The sequence below is a fragment of the Hyperolius riggenbachi genome, chromosome 9 (assembly GCF_040937935.1).
Source record: "Hyperolius riggenbachi isolate aHypRig1 chromosome 9, aHypRig1.pri, whole genome shotgun sequence".
NCBI classification, from domain to species: domain Eukaryota; kingdom Metazoa; phylum Chordata; class Amphibia; order Anura; family Hyperoliidae; genus Hyperolius; species Hyperolius riggenbachi.
This window is the reverse complement of record NC_090654.1, coordinates 127,033,437-127,052,098: the sequence shown is the minus strand read 5'-3', so window position 1 is coordinate 127,052,098 and position 18,662 is coordinate 127,033,437. Positions and strand designations below refer to the sequence as shown.

Genomic DNA, 18,662 nt, shown 5'->3' with positions numbered 1-18,662 from the left:
GTAGAGATCACTAACTGAGGCTGAGACTTTTCTACTACAGTGTAAAAAGTCAGAACATCTGTTGTTTGTATTGGTATGTATGCCTATTGAAGATTTCATTATATCTAAATTTAGACACATTATGCATGGCATGGATATGGTGATGCACATGCATATTGCAAAGGTCTGTGTAATGTCAGAGGGGGGTGTGGGTGTGTGTGTGTGACACAACATACTATTAAGATTCTCAGTCAGGTGAGGCAGATGCACAAGTATGTTGACGGCGTATCCTGAGCAGATACGCGGTGCCCCATTGGCCTGCCCGTCACTGTATTCATACTATTCACCATTGTGCATCTGCCACCATTGCTGGCACCACCACTGTGAGTGGGGAAAAGTGCCAGTACATAAAGTCCAATGGACTCAGTGAACCAATAAGATTCCTTCCTGGTGCTAGCGTAGATTCCAAATGGTCTTTTGCATTCTAGTGGGAGCCAAATGTTTCTGCCGTGACTTAGATATATACCGTTGCTTGTCCTCCGAACCCAGCAGCAGCAGAGGACCAGAGATGCCCAAAGACAAGTCAGGTAAGCAGGGCTGTGGAGTCGTTACAAAAATCTTCCGACTCCTCAGTTTATGAAACCACAACTCCGACTCCAACTCTGATTCCGGGTAACCAAAATTGCCTTTAACAGGGCTGTGGATTTTGTACAAAAATCACCCGACTCCGACTCCTCAGTTTATGGTTGGAAGAGGAACACAGCCTAGTGAGAATGGACACCGTCTGTTCCCATAGGCTTACACAGATTCCTTGGGCATCCAGAAAAATCGTACCGGTTGGGAATGTATGGCTCTGCTACATTTTAGGTGGCAAGTGTAAATGGAACCTATGCTTAACATAAGATCTGTTTACTCACCAGCTTCAGCCCTCCAGAATTGGTCCAGTTTGCAGACAAATCAGTTGCTTCCGGAGCATCTGGTTACATGATCATTCGATAACATGCACACTTGACCTGATCTATGTTCCTCCAGAGTTCATCAGGTTTCATAATCCAGAATTGTTAGACCTGGCTGTTTCTGATCTTTCTATTAGATAGTATCAATGAACTGCACATTTTTCCAACTTTGAACACATTTTGCTGCAATCCATATGAAGACTGAGACTGGACCAACCATATGCAGTCACCACCAAATTTGATTGGTCTAATTACAATCTGCATACACACTGCAGCAAAATGTCCCTGAAGTCACAACAATTTACATCAACTGGTCATCTCTACTTAATAGCCTGTACATGTTTGGCCACCTCTTGAATTACATTTGTTGGCTATTTGCCAGTGTGCTGACAAAACTGGGCAGACTTGAGGAAAGGACGGCACAGTAGAAAAAGATGAAGATAGACATTATCAACAAGCAGGGCCAATGGACAAACTTAACACACAACTTCATAGTCTACAATTTATTGGCTATGACTGGTGACAACCTCTAACCCTGCTAAAGTAAATTATCTGGCTTCTAACTACAAAGATATGTTTAATATCGCAGTGCCTACAACAAGCTTTCATGTCACATTTTAATGTGCAACCTCAGGCAAAAATAAAAACAAGATTTTCTTTAGTTGTGTAGATCGCATATAGAAGAGTTTGGTAATATGATATTTTTTTTCGTGCTGTCTCTGCTCTCATTTGGGAGATTTTCCTTCACTTTCTTTCCCAGGGATGCTCAGGAGCTTGAAGAAGTTAATTAGGTGTGTTATACCTGAATTATCAGCAGTCCTAACGTGATCCATAAATTAATGGGTTAGGAAAATTCCAAAAGAGATCAAGTTAGTGTTATTGTTAGGATAAAGATAAGACTGGGACATAGGGTAGTGTTTTGTACCACTTATTACAAAAGGTTATAGCTAGACTTGGGTGAAATGTCAGGCTCAGTGTTAGGCACTTGCCAGGGAGATGGAATTGGGGTTACTGTTTGGCACACAAGGAGTGAGGATAGTGCCAAGCGAAGATAAGGGGATCTTGTCTGGGATCAGCAGATGGGGGTTGTTATAAAAAAAAAAAAAATAAGGAAGGAGGGAAAACTATTCCATCCCAGAATGCTCCAAGTTTTACTAGCTACAGGAAGTGACTAGAGGCTTTCCCAGTGACATACGAAATCAGCACCGGGAGACTTTGGCGCAGGATACAACCGGTATGGCTTATCCTGCTGCTGCACAAGTTGGTGGCGACGTTAATTACTATTCCCCCTCTAGGTCCACATGGATAGTGGGGAATTATAGTGTTTTAAAAGTAACTTAAGCTCAGTCTTCTGACGGGGCTGAAGTTACTCAGTGTGCACCACTATAGCCGTAATTCCTATTGCGGCCCATGGTGGCGCTGAAAAGAACTGCTCCATTCCCAGAGGGAGCACAGGCAGCAATAAAAGCATAACAATGGTCCAAACACTGCTGCTCCCTCCCGAAAGCTCAAATCAAAATGAATAATGGCAGGAGTTTCACTTTAAATCCTAAATAATTAAGGAATGCGGTTTGAGAGGTTGACATGAAAGGTGTAGCTAAATTTTTATGTAGCCTATACAGACATACCTCAGCAACTCCTTCTACATGAAGACTCTGGTGTAGCAGCCTTTCTGCATGGGAATTTTATTTTAAGCTGAGTGTATGTCCCTCATTCTGCATATCCTAATAAAGCCCATAAAGTGTGTCCTTATAATACACTACAATGCATTTCCTCAGCCACCTCATGTAACTACCATTACCTGGAAGAAGTCAGTGTGGCTCCTAAGAATGGGGGCTTAGCTACACTTAAAAGCCAAAATGACAACCATGAAAAATCACTGGATTGTGCACTCACACTTCCGGCTTGATTCACTAAACCATGATAACTCAAATATCACACCTTATCAAAGACATCACACCTTATCAGAGTAGCATAACGAGCACTACAAACCCGTAGGGGCTCAGGGCAGGACGAGTGGCATTGCCAATTAGCAGGCATAAGTTTGTAGTGCTCGCTATGCTACTCTGATAAGGCGTGCTAACTTTTATAAGGTGTGATATCTTTGATAAGGTGTGATATATTGTCATAAGGTGTGATCTTTGATAAGGTGTGATATTTGAGTTATCACGGTTAAGTGAATCAAGCACTTAAAGTGAAGCAGAGCCGAAGCCCCTTTCAAACAGGAAATACCTAAGTAGGGAGTAGTCTCTGGATCCTATGGCTTCTCAGGCCTTCCTCGCTCCTTCCACCACTCACTGGGACCCTCAAGTTCCAGGCCATGCTGCATCCACCTGAGCCTGCACAGTAGTACAGAGCAGCTTGTGTAGGGTCAGCTCCGGCTCACTGCGCAGGCATGACTGTACTCGCACATGGCTGTACTCGCGCAGGGGCAGTACAGCTGTGTTTGGGCTTGAAGAGGAGAATGCCTCCCTTCAGATTTCTGACAAGCCCATGTTAGAAATCTTTGGGGTGCTCCATGAGTGGAAATGGGGAACTGGAGGACACTATGGGAGGCAGGATTCAGAGGCTTCCCTCTTCTTAGGGAAGGGTTTTCTTTTTAAATTTTTGAAAAGCGGTCAAACTGCTAAGGTTTCAGCTCCTCCGTAGCCATACAGACATATGCCATTTGCACGAGTCTGAGAAAGGCGCAAGATTGCCTGATTAACAGCTCCAAAGACAGTTTTATATTAAAACAACAGAACTCTGGGTTTTGACTGGAAGAAACGGTTCACCATTGTTCACACATCAGGTGGGTGTATTAAACTCATGCCTTAGCAAGCAGTCTGTGCAGCGGTTACAAGCCTGTTTTAAATCATTTTTCAGAACAGATTATAGCAAGTCAATTACATATGCAAACCTTTCCTGCAATAATTGATATAACTAAGGGGAGTTCTTTAACAGCCAGGGTATGTGCTTTGCCAGTACTGTGTCCAGAGAAAGCAGTGATAACTCCCATATGCAGTATTCAGTCTCTCCCATGTAGAGAGACAGAAGCTTGCTGCTGACAGGCTACATACTCTGAAACCTGTAAGTAGCCAAAGTGTTCATAAACAGAGCATACTCCAGCTATGTGTGGCTAGGCCCTCTGCCCTGGGAGCAACACCTACTTCTCTCTGGTAACTGGCCATTATAGGAGGCAGAGCAGGATAAGTCAATAGTCTACAATAAGCACACCTACATATATGTAAAAAAAAAAAACACTGACAATCAGTGCCAACAAACCCCAGAAATATCACCAGCCCATGTAAAACCATGTAGAAGGCCATTGTGTCAGCGCAATATGGCTGTGTGTGGCCGGAACAGTGTATGACAGCAGTGAATGGCAAGGGAAAGATCCACACAACAGGTAGTTAGACGGAAAGCAGAGGCAAACCTACAAAACGCTTGTGTAAAAAGTCTTCCTTTCATTCACATATTTTACAGGGAAAGCAATTCATTAGTCGTCCTATCAGAAAAACAGGGAGCCTGCAGTCGCAGAGTCACAGGTAATCACATAAATATGGGCTGGAGCGCAGTCTGTAGTCCAACAACATAAGTGCCAGCCTTGGCCAGTCCCAATACACTTGGCAGGAGTTAGGTGGGATTCCCAACTGGGAAAAGCTTGTGTGATCCACTGAAATGACCCAGTTCTGCGACCGCTGCACTAAAACCCGTACTTTGCCTGCGTCTGCCGCCGGGTCATCTTGTTCTCTGACCAGGTGTTCTTCAGCTCCAGCTCTCGCTCTTTGGCCTGGGAAAAGGAAAAGTAATGGAGAGTCTTGAGAAATAGTACTGGCAGCCCAATGTCCTCAAGGAAAAATATCTTGTCAAGCCCCAGCTGCTCTACTCAAAACTGCTTGTTGCATCTACTGGTTATAATGCCTTCTAATTTATTTAAATTGGATCCGAGATAAACTTTTACAGATTGCATAATTGTGCCCCTTATATATTTTATAGGGAATTCCTCAAGCCAAATACTTGTTTTGTTTTAATGACCTAATTCCCTATAAACTAAACAAGCCACACCCACAGCTACTCCAGCACCTAGGCATTCTGAGTCCCATGCAGCAAGTACTCATGGGATCTCAGTCTGGGGAGAAGGAGGCTTTTCCCGAAGTAGGAGGAGGAGGCATTACTAGGCAGAAGCTGCTGGGATTTCAGAGGCAAGGGGGCGAGATGGGAGTGGAGTTTTCACAGGCTGAGGGGTGGAGATACAGAGCAGCTTGGCTGTGTAATGATGACAAGCAGAACATGGCTGCTGTCATTGTATCACAGGAAGAAATAATCATATACTTTTGAAGCCGTTTGCAGATGGATTTACTGTGTAAACCATCTAAACTTTAAATAATATATATATATATATATATATATATATATATATATATATATATATATATATATATATATATATATATATATATATATATATATATATATACATATACAAATTACTTGCTATTGTTAGTTTTTCATCTCGGACCCGCTTTAAAGTGGACCTGAACTCTTGCACAGGTCTGAAGAAATACATAGAGAAGTGCACCCTGTTTGTATTTAGAGAGTTTAGCCCGTTTAATTCCCCCTCATTTGTGTCTAATCACTAGTTGTAATCTGATCTCCCCCCTGTGTCACATGACTGCCTATGGCAGATAAGCCCATCTGAAAGTACAGGCTGTAAACAATATGTCTGCTTCCATCAATCAGGAAGTAGAAACTGTGCAGATTTATTTTAGGATGTGCATCAGCTGTAACAAATACATGTTTTTTATTTAAAGGTTATTATGCTGTTGTGTATCTTTTAGAGCAGAGAGGAGTTCTGAGTTCAGGTCCGCTTTAACTACAGCAATTATGCTGATTAGGTATTGATTGCGGACTTCCGTACTCCTTAAGGTACATACACACGTCGGCGGGTCTGACGGGTAGCTTGTGTCAGGCGACGTGTGTACGCACCTTTACAGGTGTCAGATTAAAAAAGGATAACCAAAGAATCTATAACACAGACAATCAACTAGCCATCATTGATATTATTCAGTATTTATATAGCGCCAATAGTGTCTGCACTGCTTTACAGGGTAGTCTTGTCACTAAAGGTGGCCATACATCTGTCGACCTGAAGCCAGATCCACCAACTGATTCTATAATTATTGTGGAATCAGATGAAAATTGGTGCAGCCACAAGCATTCCTGATCAACGATTCAACTGAATTTGGATCGAAATTGATTAAATGTATTGATTGAACTTGCTGGGAAATTTCGTCCCGAACAAATGCGATCGAAACCACCGCCTAGCATCAGAGAGCGCAAAAAAACAATTTTTTGGGGGGGGTTACCTGCTATGTAAACCTCTACATGACCCACAAAGGATTAGCATTTACTCTCCGCAAGAATAGAGACTGTTAAGACTTCAGAGCCACAACCAACCTGCTACCTGTACCTGACCCGCCACTTCACTGGTGGATCCAATATCTAATATCAACCTGACCTGTAAGTATTTAGACTAACTTACAACCAAACTTTTTCCTTTTACTAACAAAATACACACTGAAAGTATAATGGGAAGGCTGAAAATTGCAACTTATTTTTGTATGCAAACAAACCTAAAGCATTTCATATTTAATAATTTTTTCAATCTTACTGAAAGCAACAAAACAAAGGTGTAACAGTCCTAAAATAATTTCTAGGGGTACCACGACATGCTTCTATGCCATTTTAGAATAGCTTTATAGTATATAGACACTACTTTATCTTTTCCCACTTGCTTTGCTTTTGAAATAACACGCAAGTATACATAAGCCAACTGCTTTTCTTTTAATCATTTTTTCAGGAAGGACAATGCACTCTTAATAAACTGAAGTCTAACAAAAAAAACAAAAACAACTGTTTATGTCTGTATATATGTGCTAACATTAATGACAGCTAAACCAGCTCCTGAGGAGAAACTCCCACCTGTTTAATGTTTAGAGCAACTGCTTATGTTACAGTCTCCAAGCAGCTAAGCATACAGTGGCATTACCCAGCTATGCTGTTGTGTTCAGAAAAGGCAGACTTCAAATATTTACAAAACATACCTGGTGGATCAGGTAGGTAATTTGGTGCTTCCGCCGCTGTTGTCCTGTTGGCTGCTCACCCTTTTTCTGTATAAAACATACACACACACACAAAAAAAAAATATAAAATCAGGAAATTTACAGCATTTTAAAGGGAACTAATATCAGTCTTTTCAGTTTGTCCAAGTATCAGGTCTATGGGTTCATGGAACTCAAACACTGGAGGGGTCTGCTCACCTAAAATGGGGAAAAATATTACTTCCGTAGAAACTACACATTTTAAAGCAGGCCGGTGTAGATTAATTAAAGGGAACCTTAACTGAATGGGGGGTAAAGAGTTTCCCTTACCTGGGGCTATTACCAGCCCCCTGCAGCAGTCCTGTGCCCTCGGAGCCGCTCTGGAATCCTCCGGTCCCCCGCTGTCACTTAGTTTCGTTTTTGACGACTCACCAGTCGGCCAGCTGCCATGCGTATTATTGGACGCATCCCTACTGCAATTAGCGCTGTTGCGGGCCGCAACACGTACAAAAATACGCGTTGCCACATTCTGCGCGCGTAGATATGCGGCAACGCGCATTGTTGTACGCGTTGCGGTCCGCAACAGCGCTAATTGCAGTAGGGAATGCGTCCAATAATATGCATGGCGGCCGGCCGACTGGTGAGTCGTCAAAAACGAAACTAAGTGACAGCGGGGGACTGGAGGATTCCAGAGCGGCTCCGAGGGCACAGGACTGCTGCAGGGGGCTGGTAATAGCCTCAGGTAAGGGAAATTCTTTACCCCCCGTTTAGTTAAGGTTCCCTTTAAAACCCACCTGAGCTGAGAAGGATAATATATGTTAACAACAGGGATCATATATGACAAGGCTTGGCACATAGGAAAAAAAAAATGTTTGATGCAAAAACCAAGTCAACATTTCAGGACACGTCATATTCTATGAATTACAGAGGGGGTACTGTCAATTATCTCGTAAACTTGGCTTGAGTACGACGATAATTGTTTAGCATATACCAATAGAGTGCGGGTTGAATCAAGTTTTTTTTAAACAAAGGGATATAGATGCAGAGATTTATTTCCTCTTTATCTATGCAGATTTCCAGGCTGTCCTGCCTTATATAATCAGAATAGCTCAGAATATACTGTATGCCTGCTGGCTAAGTCTGGGACTTCAAACCAAAAATCATCATGAAAACAAATTGCTATTTTTTTACGTTACTGTTTTTTCTGAAGTCCTGCACTGTGGCATAGCTACAGATAAGCCCTTTCTTTTCTGAGATCAGGACCACTTGATCAGCCAGTGTCTGTATTTCTATAAGATGTTCTTACCTTGCTGAAGGACTTCATGTTCTTCTCCTCTGTCAGGGACTTGGTGAGCCACTGTTGGTTACCACTGAGTTGGTCATCACCTTTGATCTCCACAAAATTGATTTCCTCTCTCCCTCGATTCCTCTTCCCTTGCAGGCGTTTGAACTGGGAAAAAAAAATACACAAAGCCTACATCAAACAATGTCCAGTAACTACTAAGTATTAACAATGAACTAAAGCATAACTACAGGCACTTCAAACATGAATGCCATTTGTATTATGTCTTATGTCGCACCGTCAGGACCAGGAGGGGGGGGGGGGGGGGGATCAGGTAGCAGTCCATTCTCGCTGCTCTTGTGGGCCCACTTTCACTTTCGTGACCTCTGGAAGACAACACTGGAAGATCTCTCTCTCAGTGTGCAGGGAGGCGGGGGAGTGGCAGGGGGCACAGCCAGGGAGAGAGACGCCCAATGCAGCTCTGAAAAGCCTGCAGGAACGCCCCTAGTGGGCGTTTTGAGCAGGAAATCCCTCTTCTCCCATTACCCCCGGAGATAGTAACAAATATTGTCGCCAATTTCAGTGAACTATAGCGCAGCAGGGGGGGGGGGGGGCAGAGAGTGGCGTGGAGGAAACACAGAGGCATGTAATGAGGCAGAGAACATGCCTCTGTATCCCTTCTGCCCGCCTTGGGTTCTCTCTAACAGAAAATAGCTTCTAACCTACCGGTATTTGCTGTGCAAAAGTTAATTTCATGCAATTAATTGTATCCTGACGTAAGAGGAATACAAAGACCGCCATCTTCATTCTCTGACAACACAATGCCAGCTGCTTGACTTCTGTGCTGATGCTCTGCCTCTGATACACCATGCAATTTCCTGTCAGATCCAAGGGGTGAATTGATAATTCCTGACAGGTCTGATCTGATTTCCGATCAGTTTTCCGTCCACTTCTATACAAAATGGATGAGAAAAACGACTGAAGATCAAATCAGACTGGTTCGAAATTAACGATTCTACCAGACCATCTGACGGGAAATTGCATGGTGGTGTACCAGGCATAATGTGTGTCCTTGCACTTCCTATAAGTGAGGGAGAAAGTGGGGTCCAGACAGCCAGCTGATTCTTGTAATTGTGTGAAGCTGAATCCAATACAGAGTCCCTGCTAGATCTGGCGTTTTTTGTTTTGGTAAACTACGGTTTTGCATTATAGATATCACCATGGAAGACAGTGACCAGGTAACCATTGGGTAAATGTAATCTAATGCGAGGAGAACGCCAGCGCATACCACTAAAGGTGCATACACACATCAGACTATAGTCTTTGGAAACTGAAAGATCACAGACCAATCTTACCACCCTTCATGTAGTATGAGAGCCATGCCTACACAGTCTTTTCTATGGAGCTGAACTCCACATCAGAAAAAAATCTTTGCAAGATGCTGCACACACAGATGCTGTACAGACACAAAAGATCAGTATCTGCAAAAGATCTGTTCCTACCAAAAATCCATCCCTGCAAATTGCAATGATAGTCTATGAGATCTGCAGATCATCATACACACATGATTTAACTGACATTCATCTGCAGATCAGATCCACCAGGATGGATTTTCAGATCTGTGGACGATTGCTTGATCTGCAGATGAATGTCAGTTAAATCATGTGTGTATGATGATCTGCAGATCTCATAGACTATCATTGCAATTTGCAGGGATGGATTTTTGGCAGGAACAGATCTTTTGCAGATACTGATCTTTTGTGTCTGTACAGCATCTGTGTGTGCAGCATCTTGCAAAGATTTTTTTCTGATGTGGAGTTCAGCTCCATAGAAAAGACTGTGTAGAGTATGGCTCTTATACTACAGGAAGGGTGGTAAGATTGGTCTGTGATCTTTCAGTTTCCAAAGACTATAGTCTGATGTGTGTATGCACCCTTAGGCTGCATCTGAAATGACCACCAACTCAGTGTGCAGCACCTAAATAGGCTTCCTGCACACTTCGCATTCAATTCAGATGCAAATCATATGCAAATCTGCTACTAATCATGCAAACAGGAAACTCAGGAGGAGGGGTTGGGAGCAGCTAACCTGATAGTTATATACTTGCAGTTAAGGAAAATGGGGGGGAAGGCTGCGCATCCCTAAACGCATGCTGCAATTGAATGGTTAATCGCACAGGCATACACCGCCTCTAATAGACTGAAAAATGCATGCCCTGCATCCAAAACAATGCTAACATTTATTACACTAGGAGGAACTTTAGCTTCCAATATGGTTTGCATGCAAAGTGTAAAATACTAGACACTTGCGCCACGGTGAGGCAAATCTCCGGGCAAGTGACCTAACCTAAATTTAAAACCTTGGGAGCAGCTAAGCAAAAAAAAATGTATAACTTACATTTTGCTTTGTTTTTTTTTTTGCTTAGCTGCTCCCAAGGTATTACATTTAGGTTAGGTCCTAGTGTAATAAATATTAGCATTTGTTTTGGATGCAGGGCATGCATTTTTCAGTCTAATAGGAGGCGGTGTATGCCTATGCGATTAACCATTCAATTGCAGCATGTGTTTAGGGATGCGCAGCCTTCCCCCCCATTTTTCTTTAAATGTAATCTAATGTAAATGAAAAAAAAACTTTCCTTTCCTCGGGTAAAATAAAACCATAAAGCTCACCGCTTCATCATCCATGAAAGAATCACTGGTGGCGGTGACCTCTCGCTGTGTCACTGAAGACTGCTCAGGATCCTGATAATATCCACCGCTGTAATAATCCGGCTGGAGAAAAGAACAGGTGTTTACGGGTAGAATAATGTCAAAGAATATGATCAACCTAGGATATTTACAGAGTAGAAGCACAAGAATTCTGGTGCTCCAACTGGGCTCTACACATATTTTAAAGCATGTATGACAGTTTCCATCTATACCCCAGGCTGGATTTGGCGTAAGGCATTGTAGGCATGTGCCTACAGGCGCCTGATGATGGAAAGGCGGCTCACTCCCCTCCCCTAGTGCCTCCCTCTCTCCTTCCCTATGCAGCGTCCAGAGCAGGGCATAAATGAGAAGTTACTCACCTAGTTATCAGCATTCCACTGATAAGATCTCCCTTCAGTGAGGGCTCGTTTCCACTAGAGCGAATCTGCATGAGTTTCCTGCATGCAGATTCGCTCAACCAATACAAGTGGATGGCGCAATTTCCACTTGTGAGGAATTCTGTTTGGCTCGCTCTGCAGAAAAAATCTGCACAGCAGAGCCGTCAGAATTTGCACGCCGCACACCAGCACGCGAATCATCGGTCATGTAACTAAATAGGAAAACCGCAAGCACTTGATTCTTGCTGTTTTCCCGGCGTTTCCGCGTGCGATTTCGTTTAAAAACCCATGTCAATGCTTGCTGGCATTGACATGGTTAAAATCGCAAACAATTCCGCGTGAAAATCCGCATGAAACCATCAACGAGTCTGCAACCGTATGCGGATTCGTTGACGCGTTTTCCGCAAGCAAATCGAGCCACACAAGTGGAAACCTACCCTCAGGGGCACCACTAGCTTCTAAATATTAAGGGTTCTTCTAGCTACCTAATACTAAGGGACATCTGTAGCTAACTATGATGGCAAAGGGAGTGACAGCTGGGCCAGCCAGCACACTTGCGGTGCAGTTTAGTGGGGGTTCGTAGGTTCATGGAGGGCAAAGTCTAGGACATCTGTGCCTATTGGCTCCTGTGATTAAATCCAGGCCTGTCTGTACCAGTCTGATTTGAAACTCAATTCTCTTAACCACAAACCAATGACACTCCACAGTTTCTAGTAATTAGATACTAGATTGCCAAGAGCAGCAGGATATGGTATAGAGCTCAGAGAGATGTAGCAGTTATCAGCCATCGTCAAATTCTCATTCTTCCAACTGAGAAATATAGCGAGAATTAAACACCTTATCCCTGCTGAAGACCTACCTACTCTAGTTCATGCATTTGCATCCTTCCACCTGAAATACTGCAATGCCCTATTCATCGCATCCCCGGATAAAGCTCTGCGCCCCTTACAACTAGTACAGAATGCAGCAGCCAGTCTCCTAGCCAATGCCCCCCCGCAGCTCACACATCTCCCCAGTACTGCAAACTCTTCACTGGTTGCCAGTAAAACGGAGAATCAATTTTACGATCTGCCTTCTGACACCCAAGGCTCTAAATTCACATGGGTCCCAAAGCCCATAGAGGATCTATTGGAACTATATTGTCCATCCACTGACTCTCCGCTCCACCTAAAACAATTTGGTACACAGACCTTTTCCTATGCAGCGCCTACTCTAAGAACTCACTTCCACAATCAGTGCAAAAGGTTCCTTCTCTAGACAGCTTTAAGAAAAGGCTAAAATCTCACCTCATTCCTTGAGCCTGTGAGACTGCAGAATGCAGGATGACAGTGCTTTGAGCACCTAGGGAGAAAAGCGCTACAAAAATATTATTATTATACCTAAATGACGAAGCAGGTTGTTTCAGCGCACAGCACTGAAACTAGGCACCCCATAGCAGTAATTGCACTCCCATAGCAGTCGGAGCGATTTTGGGTACCTGGAGTCGGTGGTTTCAATAAACTGAGGAGTTGGATGATTTTTGAACCAAATCCACTTTATAAAAACTAGACTAAGGAGTCGGAGTAGAGGAGTCGGAGAAATTTTGGGTACCTGGAGTCGGAGTTTTCATAAACTGAGAAGTCGGATGATTTTTATACCAACTCCACAGCCCTGATACTGCGTGAGGCATGTAAGGGTAATCCGGGGCACCGACAATCGATGGACCCCGAATTACACCTCCCTCCGAGCTACTCTGTCATTTGGCTCACGCTGCGCCCAGCTTATTGGCAGCATACATATACGTAAATCCTAAATTATATATACACATTGTTTTCTTTCTTTCTTTGGGTGCCAGGAAAGCGAGAGTAACTGGAAAGACCTTGATTTAACCCATTGTTTTAAATTAAGAATTGCTACTTGGAGATAAACAACACAAATTATATTTAGCTATTTATCCCATTTATTGTAACATTTAACTAGTGTTGTTGCTACTATACATGGTAATAGAGGTATATTTTTCTGCTTTATTAATTTTTACTTTTTTCTAATACTGCAATTGTGATAAAAACATTTCTGAAGATAGAGGGAATAAAAGGTTTATAAAGAGTGTAATTAGTGGTTTTATTACCCAGGGGGTGGGGATTTAAAAAGTGGGCGTAGTTATAGGACATGGCTAAACAGTGTTTTCATTGTGTGTTTTATTCCTGTTGCCTCGTATACTGTATATTACATGCCCCTATTTCATGGGTCTGTTTCTAGTGCCCCTATTAACGTTGCTCTCCCATGAGCAAAACAACCAGCAGTAGCCTCTCTGCTTAGTAGTCAGAAATGTCTTAAAAGAAAAAAAAAATCTAAATAGTTACCTTAGGAACATTTTAAATATGTATGTCAAGAGGGTATATTACAGTTGCTTTTGTAAATAAAGCAGGGCTGTGGAGTCGGTCCAAAAATCCACCGACTCCGACTCCTCAGTTTAGGATTCCACCAACTCAGACTCCTCTAATTTGTATATTACAATTTTGTTCATTAACAGTATGTAACGTGAAATTCGTCTCTTAACTGCCAACGCTTAGGAATTTTACAAGACAACTGAAGTGAGAAGGATATGTAGACTACTATATTTATTCCCTTTAGACTAAAACTAGTCCTTGGTAAGAGTACTTGTAAAAGGTACAGACCGGAACAAAGAACATCTATCAGGCCCTAGGCAATGTAACTGTGGGTACATGTAAGAATGATGTGCAGGTACTCTGCAGGGGAATGAGGAGATTCTTCCTCTATTTATTACATATTCTTCATGCACAATCTGAACAAGGTTTATGGGGGATAGACAACACCTCTGTGTTCAATGTGCACAACATTCTCAGTGGATTCCCTGCAGCTCTGTGGGGAGAGCATATGTAGAGTATAGTACTACTGTGTAACAAAGTAAACCTAAGACAGATGAAATTAAAGTTTTATACATACCTGGGGCTTCCTCCAGCCCCCTTCAGGCTAATCAGTCCCTCGCTGTCCTCCTCTGCCACCTGGATCTTCTGCTATGAGTCCAGGTACTTGAGCCAGTCTGGTGTAGTGCGCATGCACACACTCCGCCCCTGGGAGCGTACTGCACCTGCGCAGCACTATTGTGCAGGTGCAGAACGCTCCAGGGCTGTGGAAGCAGCACGTAGCCAGACTGCTCTGACTGGCTGAATTACCTGGACTCACAGCAGAAGATCCAGGTGGCGGAGGACGACAGCGAGGGACTGAATGGCCTGAAGGGGGCTGGAGGAAGCCCCAGGTATGTATAAAGCTTTTCTTTTAATTAGCCTCAGGTACCCTTTAATTCGTAGTCACCAAACCAAATTTTAACAAAATATCAAATTATTTGATTTCATGAGCAAAGAGAGTGCCTACATTTGCATAAACCAGCATCAATGCAGAATTATTTCCATCTCATTGACCATCTCTATTAGTGACACGGCTACACATCAGGCTTTATACTTACAGCATAGATGTTATTTCGTATATATGTTACGACCAGAACCCGTAGTGTGGCCACTTCGCGTTCTGGCCAGCCACTTCGGGTTCTGGCCGGCCAATGTGCAAAGTGGCCGCAGCGCAGCGGCCAATGTTAGAAATGTTATGTTTACGCCGTCTCACTGCGGCCAAATTTATTACAACTTGCTTAATTTGATTAAATATAGCCGGCGGCAATGTAATAGATGAAGCCGCCGGCTTTCGCACTGCCTCTCTCCTTTCCCCCCCCCCCCTCCTCTCCTCTCCCCGCCTCCCATTACAATAAGTAGCAGTCGGAGAGTCGTTCGTCACAGCAGGGGCAGCAGAGCGGGGAGGCTGCAGACATTGCTTCTGCCAGCACCCGCTCTGCAGGACGAACGACTCTCGGGACACGCGTGTCCCCGCCGGCTGCTACTTATTGTATGGGAGGCGGGGAGAGGAGAGAGAGGGTGGGGGGGAGAGGAGAGAGGCAGTGCGAAAGCCGGCGGCTTCATCTATAACATTGCCGCCGGCTATATTTAATTAAATTAAGCAAGTTGTAATAAATTTGGCCGCAGCGAGACGGCGTAAACATAACATTTCTAACATTGGCCGCTGCGCTGCGCTATAAGAGATTCCTGTGTACACATCATGTATACAGTCACAATCGGATATGTATATCTGACTTTAAAAATACGGGGACTGCTTTATTGAAGCAGCACAAGTAACTAATTTTGATTGGATTATTTCATTTTTGTGGACTCAACACAGCTATTACTGAATATATACTGTATATATACACATTATTTTTAATGACTATTATCTGAGAAATAGAACATTTTATCCTGTTTTCTATTTTAATTACAGTTACAAATTCATTAGGAGTCGGAGCATTTTTTCCCGACTCCGACTCCAGGCACCCAAAATTGCTTCGACTCCACAGCCCTGAAATCAAGTCTTATTTTTATAGTATTAAAAAAAAACACTAAACTGAAAAAAATACACCTTTCTTTCCAAATAAAATATCGCCATACATTGTACTAGATATTTTACGCAATTTAAATGTTATTTAATGCTAATAAATGGAACAAATAGGAAAATAAAATGTGTCTGTTTTATCTACAATATCACATTTTATTTTTAAACTACAATGGCTGAAAGCTGAGAAATTATAAATTTTTGCAATTTTTCTCTTCTTCCCTGTAAAATGCATGTAAAATAAAATAATTCTTAGCAAAAAGTACTGCCTAAAGAAAGCCTAGTTTGTCCCGCAAAAAATAATATATAGATCATTTTAGTGTGATAAGTAGTCATAAAGTTATTGGCAAATAAATGGGAGGAGCGTTATGTGAAAATTGCTCGTCTTGAAAGGGAAAAACCTGTGGTAGGGAAGTGGTCAATGTACTTTAGAATGAAAAGCGCTCACAAAATCACTTTTTAAAGCACTTTTCCTATATCATGCAAACGCTCAGAAAATAGTGCAGGATCCGCATGGAAAGAAAGCTCATCGCTCATGTGAGAAAACACACTGAAATTCATTGTACAAGTGCTTTTAGGCTGCTTTCACAGTGGGACGTTACAGGCGCACATTAGAGCAGCCTGTAACGCACCCCCACCGCACAGCAATGGAAAATCAATGGGCTGTTCACAGTGCCCATGTTGCGTTACACAGTAACGCTTCACGTCAAGACAACGTACTGCATGCAGTACTTTATACGCTGTTTGCACATGCTCAGCACGGGTGTTTTTTTTTATTTTAGGGGCGGAGAGGAGCCGGGGAGAGGCCGCTACATAGCCAGGCACATGGCTACTTGGCATTCACTGCACTTGCAGTGTTTACACTTTGGAGCGGCCGCTGATTGGCTGGCGGGACCACGTGATGCGGAGAGCTCCGCTCACGTGGTCTCCGCAGCGCCTCCGACAGAGCAGGCGCACCAAGAGCTGCTTGTAACGCGGCTCTTTGTAGCGTCCTGCTCCAACACCACCAGGCGTTGTGTTAGGGGCACGTTATGTGCTCTATGATGTCCCCTAAACGCAACGTCCTGGTGTGTAAGTAGCCTTAAAGCACTTTTTAAAAACGCTCTCAAATCTCAAAGCACTCATTGTGAACAAACCCTGAGTGAGTGAGCATGTGCGTCTCCAGCTGAACTTTTTTTTCTGTTTTTAACTATCAGTATCTAATAAGACCTGGAAAAATCTTAACCCCTCCCGACCTCCTAACGCCGATGGGAGGGTGGCAGCTACAGGACGTTTTACAGGGGACGGCTTTGTCACTTAGCTGTACCCTGGAGTGGCTCACAATCTGATCCCTCTCATAGGCTGATGCCTATGAGAGGTGATTGTGATGGTGGATCTCAAGGGGGAAGAAAAAAAAATTGATAAAAAAAAAATAAAAATAAAAAAGTCGCAGCAGCAATCAGATACCACCAACTGAAAGCTCTTTGGTGGAAAGAAAAGGGGGTAAGTTTCATTTGGGTGCTAAGTTGTATGACTGCGCAATAAAGCGTTAAAGCTACACAGTGCGGAATTGTAAAAAAATAACCTGGTGATTAGGGGGGTGTAAGCCCATAGTCCTCAAGAGTTTAAAAGTTGTGTGGTTTATTTTGAATGAGGAAAAGAACATGTACAAATGAGAACATCACAGAAAGGCTGGTAGAAAAGAAAGTGTATAACTGTACCAAAAAAGGCTAAAATAGCAAATGGGGTTGACCTACCTGATAATAGGCGGCTCCAGAAGGGTTGTTGTAGTCAGAGTACTGGCTGTACTGCTGCGCACTGTAGCCCTCTGCTGGCATTCCCGACCACTGCTGGTTAAAGTTTGGACCTGCTGCTGTCTTGAACTCTAGAGGTGCATTTGCTGCATCATTCTGTAGCTGCATAGGATCTACCCCTGGAGGTCCATCATCATTTATTGGTGGAAGGGGGTAAGTGTAGCTCTCAGCTGGAGCTTCAGCAGCTTGATTTTCATCAGTCAATGAGAAGAAATTTCCTTGCTGGAACTCGTCATCGCTTTCCTCATCTTCCTGCGTGATCTGCTTGGTGACCTGCAGGGCGGCGTTCTTTGCTGCTGCTTTAATGGCGGAGGGAGATGGTGTATGGGACACCTCAGGACTTGCAGTTAGCTTGGGTTTGGAAATCTGGAGCACTTTTGGAAGTTTGGGCTCACTGGGAGTGTCAGATGGTTTCTTTAAAAAGCTGTAGGGGAGAAGCTGGCGCTTGGCGTCTCCACTGGTGGCATTCTTCGGTTGTGGGAGTAAAGAGGACAACCCAAAGCCTTCTTTGGAACCCTGCATGCAACAGATGCATACAAAACAAAATCAATTAATTGGGTTTAAAATATACCAGTCGTGTAACAAGACAGGACCATCTCAAGGGACGCTCGCAAAGTACATAGTGAGCAGTGCACCTTTGGCAAAATTCATGAAATGCGTAGGGGTGGTACGGACACACTCATTCACAAAGTGGAGCACAACTGCACACTGTTAGAGGGTCCTGGCCAGTAGCAATGGTGTGGAGGACACGGGAAGCCTCTAGATTTTCCAGAGGCTTACCTCTACCAAGGTACTATATTTATACAAAAGTCCAAGCACAAAGGAACAAAATGTTATTCTTTATTCTTCAAGTCACAAATCTTCCATCTCTATTCCGTGCCGGTTTCAGCGCTGACTCGCCAATGATTGCTTTCTACCCTATGGCCTCGATTCATAAAGCATTCCCGCATGCAGAAATGCTGAAAACAGCCGACTTTACCGAACACTGAACAAAATGTGTATTCATAAAGCAGTGATCTCCCCAGGATTTTCCCCCAGCCGGGTGGCATG

At 43.4% G+C, this 18,662-nt stretch overlaps 1 protein-coding gene across 1 annotated transcript in view; it reads right to left on the bottom strand.

The window, feature by feature from the left end:
- Positions 1-4,361: 4,361 nt before the first annotated feature.
- Positions 4,362-18,662, bottom strand: part of LOC137532679 (proline-rich protein PRCC-like) — a 31,226-nt gene continuing 16,925 nt past the window's right edge. The window contains exons 3-7 of the mRNA XM_068253483.1: positions 17,556-18,128; positions 10,970-11,071; positions 8,325-8,468; positions 7,022-7,087; positions 4,362-4,707 (exon numbers count right to left, since the gene is read on the bottom strand). Coding sequence (XP_068109584.1) covers positions 4,621-4,707; positions 7,022-7,087; positions 8,325-8,468; positions 10,970-11,071; positions 17,556-18,128 — 972 coding nt within the window. The 3' untranslated portion in view covers positions 4,362-4,620. The remainder of the gene's footprint in view (positions 4,708-7,021; positions 7,088-8,324; positions 8,469-10,969; positions 11,072-17,555; positions 18,129-18,662) is intronic.